This window comes from Humulus lupulus, chromosome 5, assembly GCF_963169125.1.
Source record: "Humulus lupulus chromosome 5, drHumLupu1.1, whole genome shotgun sequence".
Taxonomy (NCBI): domain Eukaryota; kingdom Viridiplantae; phylum Streptophyta; class Magnoliopsida; order Rosales; family Cannabaceae; genus Humulus; species Humulus lupulus.
The window spans coordinates 163493481-163518691 of NC_084797.1; the positions used below are offsets into that span (position 1 = coordinate 163493481).

Genomic DNA, 25211 nt, shown 5'->3' on the forward strand with positions numbered 1-25211 from the left:
AAATCCAAACCTAGAGTTTAGAACTCAAGAACACCAAAACCAAGCTTAGAATTCATTCAAGAACGGAGAAATTCACTACCCCTACTACAGATTTGTTAGGAAACTTATACAAGATCTTTATTTATTTTCATGTAGATCTAATATTAAAAAAATTAATATGAGATAACCTAGAACATGTTTCTAAAATTGAATTCAAAGAGAAACAAAAATAAGAATACTTACAATATATGCAGCGAAATGAAAGAGTCATTCCTTCAGTTTCTCTAACTTTTGTATCCTTTCTGTCGCAAAGTATTATCAAGAAACTAAACCGTTCTTCTAATTTCTTCACACTCTTCCAATGTATCCTTAGAATCACCTAGATTAGTGTGGGCAATTCTCAACACATGAGATAGATACAGAGAGAAGAAGAGAAAATAACAAAGAGGCTTAGAAAATAACTTGTGTTTAGAGAAAATCTAAAACCTATCAGAAAATATGACTTGTGACTTGTCAAACTTGTCAGAACTTGTGTTTTGACTTCTCTCTAAGCACTCTTTTTATAGACTCAATTAGGTCATTTAATTTAATTAAAAAATCAATAAAATAATAGCCAATTAACACCCCTAGGTCGAAATTATCATGGGCTTTAGGCCCATGAAATTTCCTATTTGATTATATGCCTATTGGACTTAAAATCAAGGACTATATTATTTTCTATTGATTTAATTATTTAAATCATTTATCAAATTAATTATTTATAATTTGAACCTTGATTTAAACTTATTTATTAATTTAGATACCAATTTATCTTAATTAATAAATCTGCCCTAATTTATCTTTTCTTCTAAAAAATGCATAACTCTGTGAAACTATCCAAAATTGACCTGGTCAACTTTGATGATTTTAATCAATTAATTGAGACTATCTAGATGATTTTATCCAAGGTACAATGGGGACCATGGGCCTATGAAATCAAGCTCCAATAAGTTATCATAAATCTAACAAATAAATTTACTAACTTATTAATTCCTCGTGACTCCACCATAGACTCAGAAATGCACTCTTGAATTCATAGAACGCTCTATAACAAATATAGGTACGCTATTAATTATCCATTGTTACAACCACAATTGTCACTCAATCCTCTATAAATGGTCTACAATGAGATAGGACTAAAATATTGTTTTACCCCTCATTGTATTTTATCCTTAAAACACTTAGTTTCTTGTAAATGATATTTCAGTAAACTAATTTAATTACTAAAATGAGATCTCTATCATTTAACACCTTGAACCAAACTAAAAGGAAACCATCGTTTTACTTCTTGATCAGAAGCTATAGATGTTCATATCTATGATTAACACTCCCACTCAATTATACTACCGAGTTCCCAAGATGTAAGTATGGGCTAGTCCGTAGGGTAAGCTGGTAACGAACAAGTCAAAGAACTCAAATAATACAATTAGTTAGAATACTAACCACTCAGAATTGAGATTGAATTGACCTATGGTCAACTATATGATATGACTAGAATAGATAATAACTGTATGTTTACTTATCTTATCAACTTTCAATATCGGTCCAGTCCGATGTAACAAATACATCCGATCTTATTTACTTTGCTAATGTTCTGGAAAGAACATAACACTACAATGTGTAAGTAGATCATATGATAGATTGGCAAGCCAGTGTAAATCCTATGCACTGACTAATCTTAGGACTAACTTATTTTGAACATATAATCATATTTATATTCCACTGTGATTACATCACTATAAAATAGATTAGTTATATGCTCGGGATTTAATAGAAGTTTATATTAAACAAATAATCATGAAAATAAAACATGTGAACAAAGTGATTAACCAAGTCAAAAAATGATTTCTATTATTTTATTGATAATAAAATGAGATTACAAAGAATTTGGGTTTTAATTAGGGCATAAAACCCCAACAAAATCCCACTTGCACTAATTGAAACTAATGCCTTAATTCTACTAATCTCATTTCCTTGATATGCTTATCAAATGTAGCTTCTGGTAGTGTCTTTGTAAACGGATCTGCAAGATTGTCTTCAAATGCAATCTTCATAACCTTCACATCTCTCGTGGCCACATATTCTCGAATAATGTGATACTTCCTTTCTATATGCTTACTTCTCTTGTGACTACGAGGTTCTTTCGAGTTGTCTATCGTTCATGTATTGTCACAAAACAACACAAGCAGTTTATCCATTTTTGGAATAACATCAAGATCCAAATAGAACTTCTTTAGCTAGACTATTTCCTTAGCTTCTTCTGACGCGGCTATGTACTCAGCTTCCATGGTGGAATCTGAGATTGTAGACTGCTTTACGCTTCTCTAAATCACAGCTCCACCCCCACAAGTAAACACCATTCCAGAAGTAGACTTCATGTCATCGACATCAGTCTGAAAATCTGAATCAGTGTAGCCTAAAGGGTTCGGAACACCACCCTTGTAGACTAACATATAATCCCTAGTCCGTCTCAAATACTTCAGGATATGTTTAACTATTATCCAATGTTCTGGTCCTGGGTTTGACTGATACCTGCTCACTACTCCCACTGCATAGTAGATATCTAGTCTAGTACACAACATGGCATACATCAGACTTCCAACTGTAGATGCGTAAGGAACTTTTCTCATTGCATCTTCCTCTTCAGGAGTCTGGGGAGACTGCTTCTTTGAAAGATGAATTCCATGACGGGAAGGTAGACGCCCTTTCTTGGAATTTGTCATTGAGAAACATTCAAGCACTTTATCTATGTAAGCTGCTTGAGATAGAGCTAAGAGTCTGTTCTTTCGATCCCTAATGATCTGTATACCTAATACATAACTTGCTTCACCCAAATCCTTCATCTGGAATTGAGTGCTCAGCCAATTCTTCACATCTGATCATTTCTTAACATTGTTTCCAATGAGTAAGATATCATCTACATGAAGAACCGGGAATACCACTATTTGATTTGCCTTCATTTGGTAAACACAAGGCTCATCAATATTTTGTTCAAAGCCATAGGTTTTGATTATTTCATCAAACCTAGGATTCCAGGAACGAGAAGCTTGCTTAAGTCCATAGATGGACCTATTCAACTTGAAAACTTTTCCTTCTTGTCCAGCTACTTTAAATCCTTCTGGTTGATCCATATAAATGACTTCGTCAAGCTTTCCATTAAGAAAAGCTGTCTTGACGCCCATTTTCCAGATCTCATGGTCGAGAGCGGCTGCTATGGATAGGAGGATGCAAATGGACTTAAGCATGGCTATCGGACTAAAAGTTTCCTCATAGTCCATGCCTTCTCTTTGGGTATAACCATTTGCCACTAATCGAGCTTTATAAGTCTCGATATTTCCATCAACACCTTATTTCTTCTTGTAGATCCACTTGCACCCAATGGCCCTAAAGTCACTAGGTGCTTCCACAAGATCCCAAATGGAATTTGAGTACATGGACTCCATTTCCTGTTTCATGGCTTCGAGCCATAGTTCCTTTTCAAGGGTAGCCATTGCCTGTTTGAAAGACAACGGATCATCATCACTAGTGTCACCAACAACCATATTGGTTTCACCATCCAAACCTTAGCGAATTGGGTTCCTAGAAACCATCCCACTACAACGAGGCTCTGTGACTGTTTGCTCAGGAATAATGGTACTTTCTTCATTTAAATCGACTTGCGTCGGTTGGACATGACGAGTGGGAATTTCATCATCAACTTGCATTGATGATGATGGAACATTGGTTGGAGTCAATTCTTTAACCATCTCCTCCAAAACTACTTTGCTGCGAGGTTTAAAGTTCTGGACATAGTCATTTTCTAGAAAAGTAGCATTTGTAGAAGTAAACACTTTCTTTTCTAAATGACTATAGAAAATTCCACCCTCGAGTACCTTTAGGATAGCCAACAAACATGCAAACTTCAGTTCACAGTTCTAGCTTTCCCTCATTTTTCCTTAGGACGTGAGCGGGACACCCCCAGATTCTATAATGGCGTAAACAAGGTTCACGACCATCCCAGCATTCTAAAGGTGTTTTGGGGATTGATTTAGATGGCATGACATTGAGAATGTCATTTGCGATTTCAATTGCATGTCCCCAGAACAAAGTTGGTAGAGTTGAGTAACTAAGCATGCATCTAACCATTTCCAATAAAGTTCTGTTCCGGCGTCCACTACACCATTTTGTTGCGGATTGCCTGGGACAGTAAGTTGTGATAAAATCCCAAGTTCAGTTAAATGATCTTGGAACTGCATATCCAAATATTCTCCAGCCCTATCAGTTCGCAAGATCTTTAACGTTTTACCTAATTGCTTCTGAGCCATTGCTAGGAATTCCTGAAACTTTGAAAATGTTTCTGATTTCCTATGCATTAGGTAAAGACATGAGTATCTAGAGTAATCGTCAATGAAAGTGACGAAATACTCAAAACCACCTCTGGCTTGTACATTCAAAGGTCCACAAACATCTGAATGCACAAGACCAAGTGGTTCTTTGGCTCTATCACCTTTGCAGAGAATGGACGCTTGGTCAGTTTGCCTTCTAGACAAGATTCACAGATAGGTAATTCACCTAAGGTGAGTTCCCTCAAAGGTCTGTCCTTTGTAAGTCCTTGAATCCTATCATAGCCAATGTGACCTAGTCTCAAGTGCCATAAATACGTCATATTATTGTTATTGGTCTTTTGACGTTTATTGGTCCTAGGTTTAGCTACTTTGAATAAATCATTGTTAAGAGCGAGGGGTTCGTTAGGTCGCAGAATATAAAGCCCGTTTTCCAAACATGCAATACACAATTGTGATCCATTGAAAGAAATAGATATATTAGAACTTGTGAAAGTCATAACAAATCATTCTAAGTGCAACATGGAAACTGAAATTAAATTTCTACTAAAATCCAGAATAAAAAATACATCTTTTAAAATTAAGTATTTATTTCCAAACTTCAGACGAGCTCTTCCTCTAGCTTGGACCGCAACGAACACTCCGTTCCCAACTCTAAGCTTTAAGCTGCCTTCGTTCACTTCCTCCCACAATTCAAGAAGCTATAAAGAGTTGCAAACATGGTTGGTAGATCCAGAATCAATAATCCAAACGGATTTATCGTTCTCTAAAACACATTTTTCTAAGATAAATGAACTATAATCACTACCTTTGTTTTTCGCTGTTAAAAGCTTGAGGCAATCTCGTTTCCAATGCCCCTTCTCTTTGCAGTGAAAGCACTTATCTTTACCTTTCTTGTTTTTCTTGTTCTTCCCCTTAGGCGTCTGTGCACTAGATTGTGCACTCATTTTTGCAGCTTTTGCAAGCTTGAGGTGTTGTTTTGTCCCCCTTTCCTCTTGTTTCCAGCTTTCGAAGATGAAGCTGGGTTAGCTTCAGCCTTAGCTAGATCAGCAACAACATCAGTAGTCTTATTTTCACCTCCTCTAGTAGGTCCACCCATGATAGGCTCAATAATCTGAAGCTCGTTCATGAGATGCGTCAGACCATAGTTGAGTTGATCACGAACGTGCAGACACGATGCCATTCGAGCATTTACGGTGTCTTCACGTATGTGCGGAGACGGTGCTTCCGAAGCATTTACAGTACCATCACGAGCATTGACGGTGCCATCACTAATGTGCGGACACGGTGCTCATTCTGGGGATTCCTCAATCATGACGAACTCGAAGTTGTCACCAATCAACTCTATGTTGATATTCTGCTTCCAATTAAGGAAGTTTTTTCCAGTGAGTTTCTCCATCGAAAGTTGAGAAATGATGGGAGTTGACACAAACACTACTTAACTTAAAACTACAAATTACCAATAAAATAGAAATCAATCACATTTGCTCAATAAAACTTCTATTCACACAAATTTCAAGAAATAGAACATATACCAAAATATGTAAGATATGAGAAAAAAATACCAGAAACAATCATATCTCTATTTCTTTAGGTTTTTAACTAATCTATGATATCCTTGTCCCGATTGGCGAGAGTAAAAAAATACCACTAGTTAAATAGAGTTGTAAAATCATTTAATAATGGGCACCACTATTAACAACCTACTATTCGATCAAAATAAGAAAACAAAACATTTTATTTTATGAGCTAGACCCACGATTTCGATAATTATAGATTTAGTCCTAGTAGTCACCGTAGGGGTGAGTCTAGTAGAATTTGACCTATAATTATCTATCTTTCAAAATCTAACCTTGTCAAAATAGCTAATGAACACCTTCCATAGGGGACGAAACAAAGCGCCTCGAGGCCCCATTAAGCTATTGACTATGTTAAACCAACGGCGGAGATCAAATAAAAATCTTAAAATAAGCTCATTATTAAAATTAAAAAATAGTATTTTTATTATTTATTTTTAGAAAATTAATGACTTTGGTTCTCCAAAAGATTGAAAAAAATTAATTTTTTAAAACCAAAGTCTTATAATTTCCTATTAATTCTAAAATGTCACATTGAAACAAATTCAATTAATTTAGAATTAATTTGTTGCTAATCAATATTTAGGTTTAACTAATATAATGAACCTATACAATTAAGTCCATAACAATTGGACTTGTATGGAGGAGGGCTGGGTCCAGTATGTCGTTCCCACTACAAAGGCCCCCAGTCTTCCATACAAGGTCCAAAAGATAGAAATTTAAACCTTCATTTTATAAATTATTATTAATTGATTAGGCCAACTATAGTCATGCAAAGAAAATAGGCTTTCACAAGTGGAATCACCCATAAGAGAGGAATTTAAACTTTACATTTTCTAATGAGCCCAAATAAAACCTATCATTTTATGAATATTTTATTTGGCAAAATCCATATATCTAACAAATATATAAGCCACTATATGCATCTAAGCCCAATTGCAAAAATACCACATATAGTGCAAATTGACATGTTATAATTGGATGGGCCTAATCTTGTTACTATATGAGCAATTCTATGAATTTATGCAAAAATACTACAATTTATTTCATTTGCAAAAATACCGTAATTAATTATCTAGAATTTATCAAAAATTTGAATTAATTAAATTTTTACAAAAATAAGTCAATTTAAATTAAATTTATCAACAATTAACAATAGTTAATTTAAATTTTATTTATCAACAATCAACTTTGTTTAGGTTAATTCGAAAAGAAAAAAATATTAATTTAATTGAAATAAGATTTATCAACAATTAACCAAAGTTAATTTAAATCTCATTTATTAAAAAAATATTTTATTAATTGGTTGAAAAAAATGATATTTTTCAAAATTTAACCATTTTAAAATTTTAAAATCAATATCTTAAATGTTTTTCAAAAAAAATATAATGTTTTGTTACCACTGTTAGCTAATATTTTAACTATTTAAAATATATATATAAATAGTTATAACAATCCTAAAATATCTTAAAACAGTTAAGCAAATTCAAATATCCATAAAAATATCTAACTAATAATATTCAAATTTCAAATAATTTAAATATTAAAAACTATAGAATAAAAATATATTTATATTTTCAAATTAATATTTAATAAAAAAATCAAGAATTTAAATGAAAATATCTTAAATATCTGATATCATAACTCTAATATCTTAATATATTAAAATATTTAAAATTAAGTTGTTAGTCTATTTTTAAATTTGAATTTGAATCTTTGTAGAAAATATCTAATTATTTAAATCTCAACTAACAAAAATATCTTATTTCTTTAAAAAAAAAACAATTTTATATAAAAAAAAAAAATTGATATTTTTGGCTATGATTATAAATACCTTATTTCCACAAATTTTATTTTTCTTTAATTTTCAAAAAACAAATTTGGCTGTGCGCGAGGTGCGCGCGCATGGCAGCCAGTGCAAAAAAAATTTCAAAATTTTTTTAAGCAATTTTTCAAATCAAAACCATTTTCTAATTAATTTTTAACATGTTTTACATAAAATAAAGCATATATAAAAATTAATAGCATAGAAAACACAACAAAATAACCTAAAAATTGCTAAAATTCACATAAAATCAATATGGTTCATAAAAACATGAAAACCCATCCAATTATTCTTACACATCAAATAATCCAATTTTTAATATGTTCATGCATGAAAATAAAGATTACCAAAGGTTCTGAGGCCAGTTGTTGGGAAAACTTTATACAGGATCTTTATTTATTTTCATATAGATATAATATTAAACAAATTAATATGAGATAACCTAGAACATGTTTCTAAAATTGAATTCAAAGAGAAACAAAGATAAGAATACTTACGGTATACGCAGCGGAATGAAAGAGTCCTTCCTTCAGTTTCTCTAACTTTTGTATCCTTTCAGTTTCTCTAATATTAAACAAATTAATATGAGATAACCTAGAACATGTTTCTAAAATTGAATTCAAAGAGAAACAAAGATAAGAATACCTACAATATACGCAGCGGAATGAAAGAGTCCTTCCTTTAGTTTCTCTAACTTTTGTATCCTTTCTGTTGCAGAGTATTATCAAGAAACTGAACTGTTCTTCTAATTTCTTCACAGTCTTCCAATGTATCCTTAGAATCACCTAGATTAGTGTGGGCAATTCTCAACACATGAGATAGATACAGAGAGAAGAAGAGAAAATAACAAAGAGGCTTAGAAAATTACTTGTGTTTAGAGAAAATCTAAAACCTATCAGAAAATCTGACTTGTGACTTGTCAAACTTGTCAAAACTTGTATTGTGACTTCTCTCTAAGCACTTCTTTTATAGACTCAATTAGGCCATTTAATTTAATTAAAAAATTAATAAAACAATAGTCAATTAACAGCCCTAGGTTGAAATTATCATGGGCTTTAGGCCCGTGAAATTTCTCATTTGATTGTAAGCCCATTGGACTTAAAATCAAGGCCTATATTATTTTCTATTGATTTAATTAATTAAATAATTATTTAAATCATTTATCAAATTAATTATTTATAATTTGAACCTTGATTTAAACTTATTTATTGTTGACGCAGTTCTTCGCCAACAGGTAATTAAGAAAATAAGAGAAAGGGATTAGTGCTGAATAATGAACCAAAACAAATGAATGATCTTAAAATGGACTGATGACACAAATACGTTTTTAGGTGGTTCAAAGGTTAAAATCCTTCTACTCCACCAGCCAATATTATTGCTATATTTCTGGTATTCTTTACAGGGTATCTCGTTACACAATAGAATCCAACCCTTTGTAACTCCTACGGTTTCCATATTTATAGGAAAGGGCACCTGGGAGTTGGTAAGGGGGGTCATCCCGTGACCTTCTTACCCATCATGTCACTTCTATGACATTCATGATTAATTCCTAAAACCTAACAAATGAAGTGTGGCCTAATCAATAGGTAAGGGGGATATTGGGCCGCACGGCCCAACCCAGTCGTGGGTGCCTGAACACGCACGTTCATGCGGCGTGTTCGAGAATTCAGGGATATATCAGACACATGATGTCTGATATATGCACGTTTACATTGCGTGGTTGACTTTATAAAGGGTAACAGCTTCCAACTCCAGCTCGATCCTCGAGCTGGACGCCTTCTTGACTTGCGGTCTTTATTTTCCTGACTCGGCCCTTAAATAATCTTGATAAACCTTTGGTTACCTCGAGCTAAAGAGGTAGGACCTGACGACAGCAGCTCCGACCACATGGTAATTATGCCATATCTCAGCTCGCTAATAGCCCGTGGAAAATCAGGGCGTACATTTATTAATTTAGATATCAATTTATCTTAATTAATAAATCTCCCCTAATTTATCTTTTCTTCTAAAAAATACATAACTCTGTGAAACTATCCAAAATTGACCTGGTCAACTTTGATAATTCTAATTGATAATTAAATCAATTAATTGAAACTATCTAGATGATTTTATCCAATGTACAATGGGGACCATGGGCCTATGAAATCAAGCTCCAATAAGTTATCATAAATCTAACAAATAAATTTACTAACTTATTAATTCCTCGTGACTCCACTATAGACTCGGAATTGCACTCTTGAATTCATAGAACGCTCTATAGCAAATATAGATACGTTGTTAATTATCCATTGTTACAACCACAATTGTCACTCAATCCTCTATAAATGGTCTACAATGAGATAGGACTAAAATACGGTTTTACCCCTTATTGTATTTTATCCTTAAAACACTTAGTTTCTTGTAAATGATATTTCAGTAAACTAATTTAATTACTGAAATGAGATCTCTATCATTTAACACCTTGAACCAAACTAAAAGGAAATCATCGTTTCACTTCTTGATCAGAAGCTATAGATGTTCATATCTATGATTAACACTCCCACTCAATTATACTACCGAGTTCCCAAGATGTAAGTATGGACTAGTCCGTAGGGTAAGCTGGTAACGAACAAGTCAAAGAACTCAAATAATACAATTAGTTAGAATACTAACCACTCAGAATTGAGATTGAATTGACCTATGGTCAACTATATGATATGACTAGAATAGATAATAATGGTATGTTTACTTATCTTATCAATTGTCAATATCAGTCCAGTCCAATGTAACAAATACATCCGATCTTATCTACTTTGCTAATGTTCTAGAAAGAACAATACACTACAATGTGTAAGTAGATTATATCGTAGATTGGCAAGTCATTGTAAATCCTATGCATTGACTAATCTTAGGACTAACTTATTTTGAACATATAATCATATTTATATTCCACTGTGATTACATCACTATAAATAAGATTAGCTATATGCTCGGGATTTAATAGAAGTTTATATTAAACAAATAATCATGAAAATAAAACATGTGAGCAAAGTGATTGACCAAGTCAAAAAATGATTTCTATTCTTTTATTGATAATAAAATGAGATTATACAGAATTTGGGTTTTATAATTATTCTAACTGAGTGGTTGGTATTCAAACTAATTGTATTATTTGAGATTTAATTATAATTAAAACCCATATTCTTTGTAATCTCATGTTATTATCAATAAATGAATAGAAATCATTTTTTGACTTGGTCAATCACTTTGCTCACATGTTCTATTTTCATGATTATTTGTTTAATATAAACTTCTATTAAATCCCGAGCATATAGCTAATCTTATTTATAGTGACGTAATCACAGTGGAATATAAATATGATTATATGTTCAAAATAAGTTAGTCCTAAGATTAGTCAATGCACAGGATTTACACTGACTTGCCAATCTACGATATGATCTACTTACACATTACAGTGTTATGTTCTTTCCAGAACATTAGCAAAGTAGATAAGATCGGATGTATTTGTTACATCAGACTGGACCGATATTGACAGTTGATAAGATACGTAAACATACCGTTATTATCTATTCTAGTCATATCATATAGTAGAACATAGGTCAATTCAATCTCAATTCTGAGTGGTTAGTATTCTAACTGATTGTATTATTTGAGTTCTTTGACTTGTTCGTTACCAGCTTACCCTACGGACTAGCCCATACTTACATATTGGGAACTCGGTAGTATAATTGTGTGGGAGTGTTAATCATAGATATGAATATCTATAGCTTCTGATGAAGAAGTGAAACGATGGTTTCCTTTTAGTTTGGTTTAAGGTGTTAAATGATAGAGATCTCATTTCAGTAATTAAATTAGTTTACTGAAATATCATTTACAAGGAACTAAGTGTTTTAAGGATAAAATACAATGAGGGGTAAAACGGTATTTTAGTCCAATCTCATTGTAGACCCTCTATAGAGGATTGAGTGACAATTATGGTTGTAACAATGGATAATTAATAGCGTATCTATAATTGTTATAGAGTGTTCTATGAATTCAAGAGTGCAATTCCGAGTCTTTAGTGGAGTCACGAGGAATTAATAAGTTAGTAAATTTATTTGTTAGATTTATGATAACTTATTGGAGCTTGATTTCTTAGGCCCATGGTCCCCATTGTACCTTAGATAAAATCGTCTAGATAGTCTCAATTAATTGATTTAATTATCAATTAGAATTATCAAAGTTGACTAGGTCAATTTTGGATAGTTTCACAGAGTTGTGTAATTTTGAGAAGAAAAGAGAAATTATGGCAGATTTATTAATTAAGATAAATTGGTATCTAAATTAATAAATAAGTTTAAATCAAGGTTCAAATTATAAATAATTAATTTTATAAATGATTTAAATAATTATTTAATTAATTAAATCAATAGAAAATAATACATGCCTTGATTTTAAGTCCAATTGACTTATAATCAAATGGGAAATTTCACGGGCCTAAAGCCCATGATAATTTTGACCTAGGGCTTTAAAATGGCTATTATTTTATTGATTTTTTAATTAAATTAAATGGCCTAATTGAGTCTATAAAAGGAGTGCTTAGAGAGAAGTCAAAACATAAGTTTGATAAGTCACAAGTCAGATTTTCTGATAATTTTAGATTCTCTCTAAACACAAGTCTTTTTCTAAGCCTCTTTATTATTTTCTCTTCTTCTCTCTATATCTATCTCATGTGTTGAGAATTGCTCACACTAGTCTAGGTGATTCTAAGGATACAATGGAAGACTGTGAAGAAAATAGAAGATCGGTTCAGTTTCTTGATAATACTCTGCGACAGAGAGGATACAAGAGTTAGAGAAACTGAAGGAATGACTTTTTAATTTCACTGCGTATACTGTAAGTATTTTATTCATTGTTTCTCTTTGAATTCAATTTTAGAAACATGTTTTAGGCTATCCCATATTAATTTATTTAATATTAGATATACATGAAAATAAATAAAGATCATGTATAAGTTTTCCTAACATATACCCTATTATGCCCTCCAGACACTGAAGTCCAGGCACTGAGCCTTAAGAGTAAATTTGAGACGTTACAAAGGATGTAGTGGAATATGTGGCAAAATGCTTAACCTGTTAGCAGGTTAAGGCAGAACATCAAAGACCAGCAGGGTTACTACAACCGTTGAATATTCATGAGTGGAAGTTGGAGGAGATATCTATGGATTTTGTGACGGGGTTACCTAGGACCACAAAACAACATGATGCAATCTGGGTAATTGTGGATAGGTATACCAAGTCGTCTCAGTTCCTACCGATATGCATGACTTATTCTATGGATCAGCTCGCTGAGTTGTACATGAATAAGATAGTACGTCTACATGGGACACCGTACTCTATTGTGTGTGATCGGGATGCTAAGTTTACATAAACATTATGGGAGAGTTTGCAGAGAGCATTGGGAACTCGGTTGAAGTTCAGTACAGCTTATCACCTAGAAACGGATGGTCAGACGAAGAAGACAAATCAGATCTTAGAAGATATGCTCAAAGTGTGTGTCATTGACTTTCAGGGATCCTGGAGTAGATATTTGCCACTGATTGAGTTTTCGTACAACAACAACTACCAAATCAAACATCGGGGTAGCACCATATGAAAATGATGTATGGAAGAAAGTGTAGGTCCCCACTTCACTGGGATGAACTGGGAGAGAGAAAACTACTTGGGCCAAATGTAGTGCAACACACCAATGAGGCTATTCAGAAAATCAGGGCTAGAATGGTCACAGCTAAGAGTAGAGAGAAGTCTTATGCAGACCTAAAGCACAGGCATGTTGAGTTTGAAGTTGGTGATCGTGTATTTCTGCATGTGACTCCAAGGAAAGGAATCTCGATTAAGAGGTTTGGCAAGAAAGGAAAGCTAAGTCCCAGATATGTCGGACCTTTTGAGATTTTGATTTTAGATAGAGTGGACAATGTGGCGTATAGGGTAGTTTTACCGCCATCATTGTCCGGGGTGCATAACGTATTTCATGTGTCACAACTTCGAAAATACGTGTCTGATCCATCGCATGTGCTGAGCTATGAGACCTTGGGTTTGCAGGAGGATTTGTCGTTCAATGAGCGTCCAATGAAAATACTCCATCAAAAGGACAAGATCCTAAGGAATAAGACTATTTCCTTGGTAGTGGAGGAACGGTGTTGTTGAGGAGGCAACTTGGAAATTAGAGTCTGATATGCAGCAGCAATATCTCGAGTTGTTTGAGTAAAATTTTGGGACGAAATTTCTTTTAAGGGGGGGGGGGGGGGGGGGTAATTGTAATATCCGTTTTCCCGAAAGGGTAATTTTGCAATTTCTCCATTGAGGGGATTTTTGTCTTTTTGCATATTTTTGAAATTTGAGAAGTATGAACTTCTTATGTCAATAAAATTTCCAAGTTCTTCAGTGAAACATTTTTTTTATGGTAATTAAATCCCGGAATGAGTTTATGCCTAATAAATAGTTAATTATTTGAGCTAAATTAATTATTTATTTAAAAGAATATTATTATTAACATTAGCATATTAATGGGAAATAATATTTTTGGGATTTATTTTATCATATAGTTTTATATTTATTTATTTTATTACAGAGTTGGAATATTATTATTAATTAAATGATTAAATAATAATAATCCTACACTTTACGTGAAATGACCATTTTACCCCTGTTTTGGGTTTGGTAAAATGGCACATTGGGATATTTTTAAGATTTAAAATGTTATTTTTCTGATCTTTTTCGAATTATTAAGCATCATTAAAATGGTAATATTTGATCATTATTGTTTTTTTTAAAATTTGAAATAGATTTCCTATTTTTGAGGGGAGGGATCGGGCAAGTGATGATTTCCAGCCATATTGATTATTATTTTTGTATTTCTCTCATTCAAAACACGATTTTGGAATCCCTTAAAGAGTGGAGGACCCTTTAAGCTGAGCACAACACTTGTAATATAGCCATTATCGTATTTTTTCAAAAAAAAAAAGGAGAAGAGCATCAGGTTGGAGTGTATACGAGTTCTGGGCAATTTTGGGTGTTTGGGATCGATTCTTAGGGTCCTAAGGATCATCTTGGATGTAGAGAAACGAAGAGAAACCATTCAGAAACGAAAAATCATAGTCCAAGCACTATTAAAACCAGTGTACCAAACTTGAGGGAGACAAATTCGAACGGAGGGCTTCCAACCATTTTCTTGGACTGCTCTTGGTCGGGAAGGAGTGCTGGACGTCGTGGGATCATTTCCCAATCAAAAGGGGGCTTCAAACATCGTCGAGAAGGCTGGGAAGAGGCTGCCAGCGTCGGAGAATGAGGGCCACAGCGGAGCTCTAGCCAGGTCTCAAAACACGTGTTTTTTTTTCTTTGGTTTTTCAATCCTAAAAAATAGTACATTAATTTTAAAGCATTTTCCAACTGGTTTGGTATTTTTATGATTTTTCTTTGAATTACTATGATTTATTGAAGTTTAAATAGAGATTAATTATGAAAAATATTTTTATTGTTCAGAAAAATATGAGTTTATTTTTTAATGATCTCTGTATGATTTAGAATGACTTTGTATGTTTAGATTTAAGCTTTGATTATGTTTGATAATTTTCTTCAATTATTTACTTTTAAATATGTGATTTACAGAAATAAATGTGGGAAAATTATTTAAAGTATTCTAAAAATTCTAAGAATGTTTGTGTATGTTTAAAATGAGATTCTAAGGCTCTCTATATTTTTAATTTGTATCATTTATGTAATTTATATGATTTATTTTGCTTATTCCATATTTTAATTATGAAAAATATTAATGCCACTATTCTGAACCCTAGGTAATTTTTTTGTGTTACTGTAGGATGTAGAAACCGGTCTATATATTTATATTTTTATTTTTAATTGTGTTATGAATTTTTCTTGAATTAATTAGTTTTTCTATTAAATTAATTAAGAAAATTAGTTATTTTGTCCAGAAAATTCTAAAATAATTTTATAAGTTTATTTTAGATTTTTGAACAGTTCTGTATATTTAGTTTGAATTTTGGGCTAATTGTATATTTATTTGAATTATTTGGGTTTTATTTGGGAAATTGAGGAAAAATAACTTATAAATGTTAAAAATTATTTTCCTGGTCTTATGTGAGTCTTTGCTGATTATTTAGGATTTTGGAAAGTTTGTTGTCATATGATAATCTTTAGAAAATGATTGAGTCTTTTGTGTAATTATGATATTAAATGACATTTTGGTAATTTTTCATGTAAAAAGTATTTATATAAATTCATGCTTTACGTTAGAAACATCATTGTCTGTGCATGTAACATTATAGTTTGAACCTTTGTGAAAAATGATTTTAATTTACATGTCATGCACGTTAAAATTGCATAGTTAAATTATTTCGATAATTAAGGTTTTGAAATAAAACTCTAACACCTATTTTTTACTTTATTCGGAATTGTCGCTGTGTAATTGGACGTCTAGGAGTAAACAGTCGTCGATGTGACACACCAAATGGATCGAGACATGTCAGCGAACAACGTGCTACTTAAGGTAAGAAAATTTGACATCTGCACACAGGGTGTATATTATGCGTACAAACTTGTTTTCTTATTTGTTTAATTATGTAATCATATTTGTGACCTGAATTGTTGCATTAGATTGACTAGCATGAGGATGGTGCTAGGGATTTTAGTTAGAAGACATGCTTAGATGATAAAGTAGGCGTGTTACTTGATCCTAGCTACTTGTGTGGGTATAGCACTTGCAGCAATTATCTCGGGTGTGTATAACTCAGGATATTAGGATGCCACCACGAAATTTCCGAGTGTGAGTATAGCGTAGGCAGGGCAACAATGTCTCGAAGGAACGCCCGAGTGTGAGTACAACGCAGGCTAGACTTGGTGCAATCGTGGGAATGTTGAGCGTGAGTACAGCGCAGGCAATGTCCAATCAACATTACTTGTTAGTATTTGTGTGTGTGAGTATAACACATATTATGTTAGGGTGATATTGTATTTATAAATCGCATGATGATTATTATGTTTATAATTTATCTATGTTTAGTTGAAAGTTTATGTTTTCTGGTTTGGGGAGTTATGTCCTACATAACTCTTCTTACTGGGTGTTAGCTCACGGGTACTCTGTGTGTAGGTAAAGGCAAAGTAAAGCAGTGAGTGGTGCAGGATCGAGGCATGGACGGAACATAGGATGGGCTCTAGTTGTTTTATGTTTTTTTGAAATAAATGTCGTGTTTTTAATTTTCAGACTTGAACGATTATTTTCTTTACGTTGTTGTTATTAAGCCTAGCGCCCAACATTTTTATTTTTAAATAATGAGATCTCATTGTCTATTTAAATTTTAAATAAATAATTTATTTTAGTGTCTTAAAGTATTTATTTATTTACTATTTTAAAAGGATTCCCTAAGTAACGTCTCGGGAAATCGTGGCGTTACAAAAAAAGCAGTCAACAAATATATAATATATAATCGTGTTGACGCCGTTTTTCGTCAACAGTGAAATAAGAGCACGAAAACAATAATTGGTTATGGCCAAGAAAAATATGATAACACAAATGAGATTTTTTACGTGGTTCAGCAGTTAACTCTGCCTAGTCCACAAGTCTTTGTTATTAAAACTTAAGATGATCTCTGGAAATTCTTCAAGAATGAATTTTCCAGAGTTTTCTCCTAAGATCACAAAAATTCGGTCCCTTTTCATGGTGCATGACCTCTCTATTTATAGAGGAAATTTCAGAATACTATCCCACATATTTCGGGAAGTTATTATGAATATGCAAATAAATTTAATGGCATTAAAAGCATGTAATCCTATATACAAGGAAACGTGCCCTGAAGATCAGGGGGCTAATAACTGAATAATAAATATCCCTTTATTATAGGGGATTTACAACAATCAATGTAGACCCCGTCTCTCCAAAATGACTCACTAGGATATTCAGAGTTATCAATCTACATTGTCAGTGTTATTCCCACCCAGGTCTCTTACTGACTTTCGAGCTATGACATTTCCCGGAGATCATGCGACTTCGAGCTCATACTTATGTCAGGCTCGGAGCCCCTGATCCGAGGCCATCTGAGAACAGACGTGTTTTGATGTCTGTCTTTCGAGCTTGTAATGGTTTCGAGGCTACCATCTTCGAGGCTGCCCGCTGCTTGTAGGTCCGGTGCCTAGATTGCGGACACGTGTTCCAAACATTACGAGCCCATTCCTAACGAATCCAGCTTTCGAGATCACAATTCTTAGGGCTCGAAATCTGGGTGTAACAAATCGTAAATTTTATATTTTAGTAGAATAAATATTTAATAATTATACTAATATAAATTTAAATATTATAAAGTATCATTATTATAATAGTATTTAATACAAAATTACATATTTAATAATTACATTAATATAAATTCAATTGTTATAAAATATCATTATTATAATAATATATAATACATCATTTTAATTTTTATTAAAATTTTTATCATTTATATTTAAAAAATACTTTTTTTTATTACTTAATCAAACTTATATAAATATATATTCATATTAAATAGCAACAAACATTATAAATACATTATATATAAGTGTCGTGTGTGTACAAATAGAATAAATGTGTAACTACATAAGAAATTATAATAACATTTATCTTCTATCAAGAATAAACAAGCTTCTTCTTCAACCATTAAGGTATGCTTTGAACAATATCATGAATGTTTTATAGTTTGGGTAGGGTAGTTTATGATTTAAAATATTATCATATTATTTTAATTTTTAAAAAAAAAAATCATAAACAATATTTTGGTTTAATTTTTATTTTAATATATTTATGTCATTCTTTTATACATGGTCGCCTGGAGGGTGGGAAGAATGAGGCCTAGGCCCAAAGCCCTAAAATTTATTTTAAAAAATATCCAAATTTTCTTATAAAAAGGCCCCTTTTTAATTTTTTGCCATAAATTTTTCTTTTTTTAAAAAAAAAACCACAAAAATTACTTTTAAAAAAAGGTCTTATTTTAATTTTTTGCTCGAAGCCCCCGAAATATTTGGGCCACCCTGCTTTTATAAGTAATTTTGTTTATTTTTTTAAAATTTATATGGTAATAATAAAATGTAATAAAAATAAATAATAAATAATCTAAATAAAACTAAGTACACGTACATTATACGTTGTTTGCACCTAATATAAGTTTATGCTTATTTGGTCGGTTTGATACCAAAAGTCAACATGCACATAAATTAAATTGGGTGGCTTTAGATTAAATTCGAGTTTTTCTTTATAGGTTTCTAATGATCGGGTTAGTCGTGTTTTTCAGGTTGTATATTTTTTTAACACTCCTAGTGTGGATTGAATAGACATGTATGGGGTTTGTGTGGAAGATTATTTAAATAATAAACTTAAGAAATTATATAATGCTGTTTGTTAACACTTAAAAAAATAATTTTTATTTAATCAATTAAAAATTTGACAATTAAACATAAAACTATGTTTGGTAACTCTATTTTTATTTATTATTTTAAAAAATTTTAATTAAAATTCATTAAATTTTGAAAATGAAATTTTTTCACTTTCAAAATTCTTTTAAATCGTTTTTGACATTTTTTTTCTTCTCTTCTTCAAATCAACACATCATTTTACATTATTAAACAAAAAGTAAAAATAAAAGTTATCAAACAAATTTATTATTTTTTGTTTTTAAAAATAAAAAAAAACAAAAATAATTACCAAACATATTTTTATTTTTTTAAATTAAAGAAACAAAAATAAAAATAATATTTTAATTTTTGTATTTACAAATTTTTTTTTTTTTTACCAAATACAAACTATATATTTTGCCAAATAAATAAATAGAAGAGAGGATTCTTTTTTTTTTCTTTCTTTGGTGGGACAAATAAACTAACTTAACGAGGCTTAATTTATTAATAATTATTATTATTCCAAATAACAAAGTCTCCGACTTATTTATTATTTATTTGAAATCAATGCTTTGATTGTTAAGTATCGTACCCTCTGATAAACTCGACACTAAAATTAATAAATCTGGCTATCGACTTGGGCTTTGTCAGAAGTCTCCAGGTATTATTATTATACACAAACGGCTGGCCTCATCTAATTAATTTTCTTGCATTAAATATTAAATTTCGAGCCAATATTTTCACAAAACTATTTAAAAATCACAATGGCGAGACTCTCACTGTGATCATATCAACCGTCTTATAAATTCATCTTCGCTTAATCTGACGGTGGAGATTATCCCTCGTCAGATTTGCAAAAAAAAAAATTGGGGCCAACCTAGAGAGTTTAATACTCTGTCGGAGTCCAATCCCATTCCGCGTTTCAACGACGAGGAAAGAAATCCTTGTGGAATTCGCACGTGCCACGACCCCAACCCTCGCACGTGCCATTTACGACCCAAACCCCCCACTCTCTCTCCTACTGCAAACATAAAATCATACATTTTCTTGACCATTTTGCTTTGGTTTTCAGCCAAAATTTCCACCATTTTCTAGGTAGACTTGAAAGTCTTGGATTGATTTTCCAGAGACTTTTCGTTCAATATTTGCTAAAGGAGATCGACCGGTCTTCCGTTTAATATTTCTCAAATCTCTTGTAGAAGCTCACGATGTCGGTTAGTTTTCTTTAAAAAAAAATAATTGGATGTGTTGGTGCGTAATAATTTTGGGGATTTTGCAGTTGTTTCCTATTTATTTATTATGGATTTGTTGATATGAATAGATCCGTTTTGAGTCTTTTTCGCATAATAATTATGGAATTTGTGTTAATAAGCAGATTAATATTGTTTGTTAGTGAAGCTGTGAATGAAAGTATGTAAACTATAGTATGTGCTGTGTGAGATCTTTTTTTTTGGTTCTAGAATTCAACTTCTTGTTTGGGTTCGACTATTTTGGCCTAAAATTTGAACTTGGTTATGAGAATCGATTACAGCAAGCAAATCTTTTGGATTAATTGGTGCCGTTGTTGTTTTCCCAACTTAGTTTCTGGAAGGGGGCTTGATAATTTGTGAAGCGGTAGTGTTCTTGCTTTGCTTGCAGCTTAAGAATTTCACGGCTTTCTTGATCAGCGTAAAAATTAAAGAAACGACAAATTAGTTCTGTGTGACTTTCCTATTGAGATGGTTTTCCTTATTGGTATTTGGTTTGTGTTGAATGCTTAATTAAAATAAGGTATTCATTATTTACTCAGGGCTTAAAGTTCAAAATTTTGATCCTTATTGTATGGCCCAGATGCGGAGGGAGGGAGAGGTAGTGGGAGTGGCTGCATGACAATATGTCATGGATACTTCAGAAACAGAGAGAGGGAGAGAGAGAGAGAGAGAGAGAGAGAGAGAGAGAGAGAAGCTTGAATAGATTGTCTCTTGTCTATATGCAATTTTGGGAAACTCGTGTTATTGTATAAGTGAGTGAGGATGTAAAGGTTTGTGTTTTGGTGACTATTTTATATCAAAAGATATGTAGGAATTTTATTAAAATGACTCTTTTCTGGTATATATCTTTGTTAGGGGATATCTGTTTTTCCCCCCTTCTTTCCTTCTTAAACCTGCTGTTACAAACTGTAGAATCTTCTACTTCTAATTATTTGACATTTGCAAAGGCTGTTCTGGTTTCATTTTCTTTCTGAACTCTTCCTTTGTATTTAATAATTCTTGATTGGATATGTCTTCTAAATACCGTACTTTGTACTATCATTTTTCCTTATTATAGTACTCAGATATCTAGCATACTGCAGATAAAAACTGTCAAGGTTAACAACGTTTCTTTGGGAGCAAATGAGAGAGACATCAAGGAGTTCTTTTCTTTCTCTGGTGATATTGAATATGTCGAGATGATGAGGTTCGCCTTTTCATTTATTTGGTTTGATGGCATCCCCGATTATGTATTTTTTCATATGAATTGAGTTTATTATATGCTCTTGTAGTGATAATGAACGATCTCAAATTGCATATGTTACCTTCAAGGATGCGCAAGGAGCCGAGACTGCTGTCCTCCTCTCGGTAATGCAACATAGGGTTGATCATAGGAAGGAAAAAAAAAAGAGATTATTGTATCTGATTGTTTTACAATCCCTTTCTTTGACCAATGCTCATTTACTGGGTTCTTCTAGGAGGGGATGTGATTAGGGAAAAAAGAAAAGAAAAAGAGACAAAAGCAAAAGCATTCATAGTCATCTAATGTAAACATGTCAATCGAGTTCCTTAACAAACTTCGCCCTAATATGTGGCTAAACAACTTTTATGAGTTGTATAAAATTATGTATCCTAAAGCTAATACTTGATTTTTGAGTCTATCATTTTATGTTAGGAGGGATTTTAGTTGCAGTTTCAGTTGAGGCATACTTATAATTATAAGTGTCGCCATCCTCCACCGGTGCAGTTTAATAATCTAGTGTTAGGAAGTGAATCATATATTTCTTATTCATGTGTTTGCAAATCTTTTTCAAATAGGAATTACCTCTGTATTTAGTTTCTTCTGCCCGTCTCTTTCCTCTTTCCCAGGGCCCCAGCGCCATTTCCTTTGGAGGATTGTTCCTCGGTGTTTTATTTATTTATCTATCTATTGGTGTGTACACCCCTAAATTCAATTCAATGATATGGAGAAGGGAATTATTTTAGAGGTCTGAGATGGTACCCCTCAACGTGGTAATTGGAGGGAGAGGATATTATCTTTCGTAGAGCTAGTGGTGCTGACAATAAGATAGTACATCTGAATCTTTTAGGACTTCTAAATTGGTGATTTAACATTTTGATATTTCCAAGCTTCACCTTTGACCTCTTATTGAAATAGCTTCTTTACCTTAAGCTTTCTGTCATGTCAGGGAGCTACTATTGTTGATATGTCGGTGACAATTACTCTGGCTCCAGATTATGAGCTGCCACCAGCTGCTTCAGCACCCCCTGTATGTGTCTCCTAATTAAATTTCAAAAGCATATACTTTTAACAATCTAAGTCACTCATCCGTTTATTTGCTTCAATATTTACAGGTAACAGAAAATAAGGCTCCTGCAGGAGGTGAATCGGCAATTCGTAAGGCAGAGGATGTGGTTAGTGGCATGCTTGCTAAGGGATTTGTATTGGGCAAAGATGCTGTTAACAAGGCAAAGACTTTTGATGAGAAACACCAGCTGACATCAACAGCCTCAGCCAAAGTTGTTTCTTTGGACAAAAAAATTGGGTTAACTGACAAAATAACTGCTGGTACTTCTTTGGTGAGTGACAAAGTTCGTGAAGTGGATCAGAAGTTTCAGGTTTCAGAAAAAACCAAAACAGCTTTTGCAGCTGCTGAGCAGAAAGTTAGTGAGGCTGGATCTGCCATAATGAAGAATCGTTATGTTTTCACTGGGGCATCCTGGGTTACAGGTGCTTTCAGCAAGGTTGCCAAAGCAGCAGGAGAAGTCGGTCAGAAGACAAAAGAGAAAGTGGGAATAGTTGAAGAGGAGCAGAAAAGAAAAATAGTGGATGACTATGCCCAAGTTCATCTCTCCGAGTCTCCTAAAGCATCTGCACCGAGTGAGCCGAAGCAATCAAAGCCAGAACCTGCTCAAGGTTTGATCCTTTGATTTGAACTTGTGTAAATTCCTTGAAAACATTTGGATTCAGTTGTCTTTGATAGCATTTTTCTTCTAGCATGAAGTGGCGAGTGTAGGACATTTACCAAATTACTTGGACAAAAGCTGCAATCTATGTTTTTTTACCTTTCATAAGAAAAAGGTAAAATAAACAAAACTTACTTTTGTGAGGTTGCTGGAGTTGATTTTCGCTATTCTATTGTGCAAGTTTCCAATGTGTTTCGAGTATATTCCATATAGGGAAAAGAATTGTTGGTTAAAAGGGTATCCATTTTGAATGTTTTTCTTCAAATGCCCAAAGTGCTTTTTCACTTGAGTTTTGGTTATGGATTTGCCCAAAGCCTTTAAAAGAAACTATACTTCTTGATGCTGAAAGCCCGTTTTGAGAAAACCTTGGTCAGTTTAAGGGATATTGAATCCACGATGGTGCATTATACCATTGTGACGGTATCTCCACAAGTATTACAAAAGTTATATAATGTAGTATGAGTACAAAAGTTCCTCAAAGTGGTAGTGTTATAATTTGGCAATTGACTGAAAGTTGCTTTTCATTGGCAAATTGGTTACTTTCAACTATTATCTCTATTTTTGATTACTTATCACACATAAATTTTGAGTTTAGATCTCCAATAGTCTAAATTTGAATCACCTAAAATTGTGTCAATTTTCATACAAAAATATCACTTTTTGTTTTGGGTATTTGGTCAATGGCATTTTTGCTTTTAAAATGGGAAATTTGAGATTTTATGCTTAAAGTCACCTCTTAAATTCAAAATATGCTAGCTATCCTAATACACGCCACATATTTATGCTTTTATTTCATTTGTTTCAAAAAATTTCCAAAAATGTTCCTGGAATTTTTCTTTTCACATTCTCTCTAACATGGTCTTATCTTTCTCTCTCCCTCCCAATTTCACGACTTCTCTCTTCTCTCTCAATCTCACTCCCAAACCCCTCTTCTTCACGAACCACCATTTAAAGATATTGTTTTTGACTTTATTGGATATTTTCAAGTTTTCCTTTAATGTTTTTAATGATTCAAAGACAAAGAAAGGAAAAGTTATAGTTAAAACACTAATGCATATATTTCAAATAGATTTGAGCATGAATTTTGAATTTTTTTGTTTTTTTTTTGCGATTATTTTTCAGATTTGAAACTCTGAAATATATAGAAAATTGACTTTGCTTGATGGCAGCTCGATGGCGCCTTCAAAATCAAGATTTTCATGAAGAAAAAAAATTGACTTTGCTTGATGGCAGCTCGATGCGATTCTTACTAAATGCATAATTTTTCACTTGGGTGTTCGTTTGGGGTGATTTTTTTTTTTAATTTGAGAATTTTTTTTTAAGATCTACACGTTTGATATGTGTATATATACATTTGAAAAGTGTAAAGCTTGAAAAAAAATACAAAAATGCAAAACGTACCTCACGTTTAAGACATGTTTTGGTATGTTTTCAAGTTTTAAACTTCTCAAATGTGTATATATACATTTCAAATGTGTAGATATCGAAAAAAATAGCTAAATTAAAAAAAAATCACTCTAAACGGACACCTGAGTGAAAAATTATGCATCTTGCAAGAATTACATCGAGCACCATCGAGAAAAAACTTTTTTTCATAAAAAAAAATTTATTTTAAAGGCCCCATCGAGCATCATCGAATTTCTACAAATTTCAGAGTTTCAGATCTAAAAAAAATCGCAAAAAAGCCAAAAAATCATGTCCAAATTTCAAACGTGTAGGGTGTGGTTGATGCTATGGAGAAGAGGGTTTTGGGAGTGAGATGCTTAACTCGATGGTGCTCGATGGGGCCTTAACAATCAAAATTTTCATGAAAAAATCGATTTTGCTTGATAGTGCTCGATGTTTGCTCGATACTA

General features: G+C 32.5%; 2 protein-coding genes across 2 annotated transcripts; both read left to right on the top strand.

Moving 5' to 3' along the window:
* Positions 1-13378: 13378 nt before the first annotated feature.
* LOC133779635 (uncharacterized) lies at positions 13379-13927 on the top strand. Its single transcript, XM_062219573.1, has one exon. The coding sequence runs from the start codon at positions 13379-13381 to the stop codon at positions 13925-13927; it is 549 nt and encodes a 182-aa protein (XP_062075557.1).
* A 6154-nt stretch (positions 13928-20081) lies between these two features.
* LOC133777812 (binding partner of ACD11 1-like) lies at positions 20082-23498 on the top strand. The gene is made up of 5 exons (XM_062217560.1): positions 20082-20373; positions 21492-21595; positions 21681-21756; positions 22578-22658; positions 22744-23498. Exons 1-5 carry the CDS (start codon positions 20368-20370, stop codon positions 23317-23319), a joined length of 843 nt encoding a protein of 280 aa, XP_062073544.1. The 5' UTR covers positions 20082-20367; the 3' UTR covers positions 23320-23498.
* The last annotated feature ends 1713 nt before the right edge of the window (positions 23499-25211 follow it).

Coding starts and splice junctions, on each gene's coding strand:
- LOC133777812 (XM_062217560.1), top strand. Junction 21,596..21,680: donor GAATATGTCGAGATGATGAG/GTTCGCCTTTTC, acceptor ATGCTCTTGTAG/TGATAATGAACGATCTCAAA. Junction 22,659..22,743: donor CAGCTGCTTCAGCACCCCCT/GTATGTGTCTCC, acceptor CAATATTTACAG/GTAACAGAAAATAAGGCTCC.
- LOC133779635 (XM_062219573.1), top strand. CDS start 13,379: ATGATGTATGGAAGAAAGTGTAGGTCCCCACTTCACTGGGATGAACTG.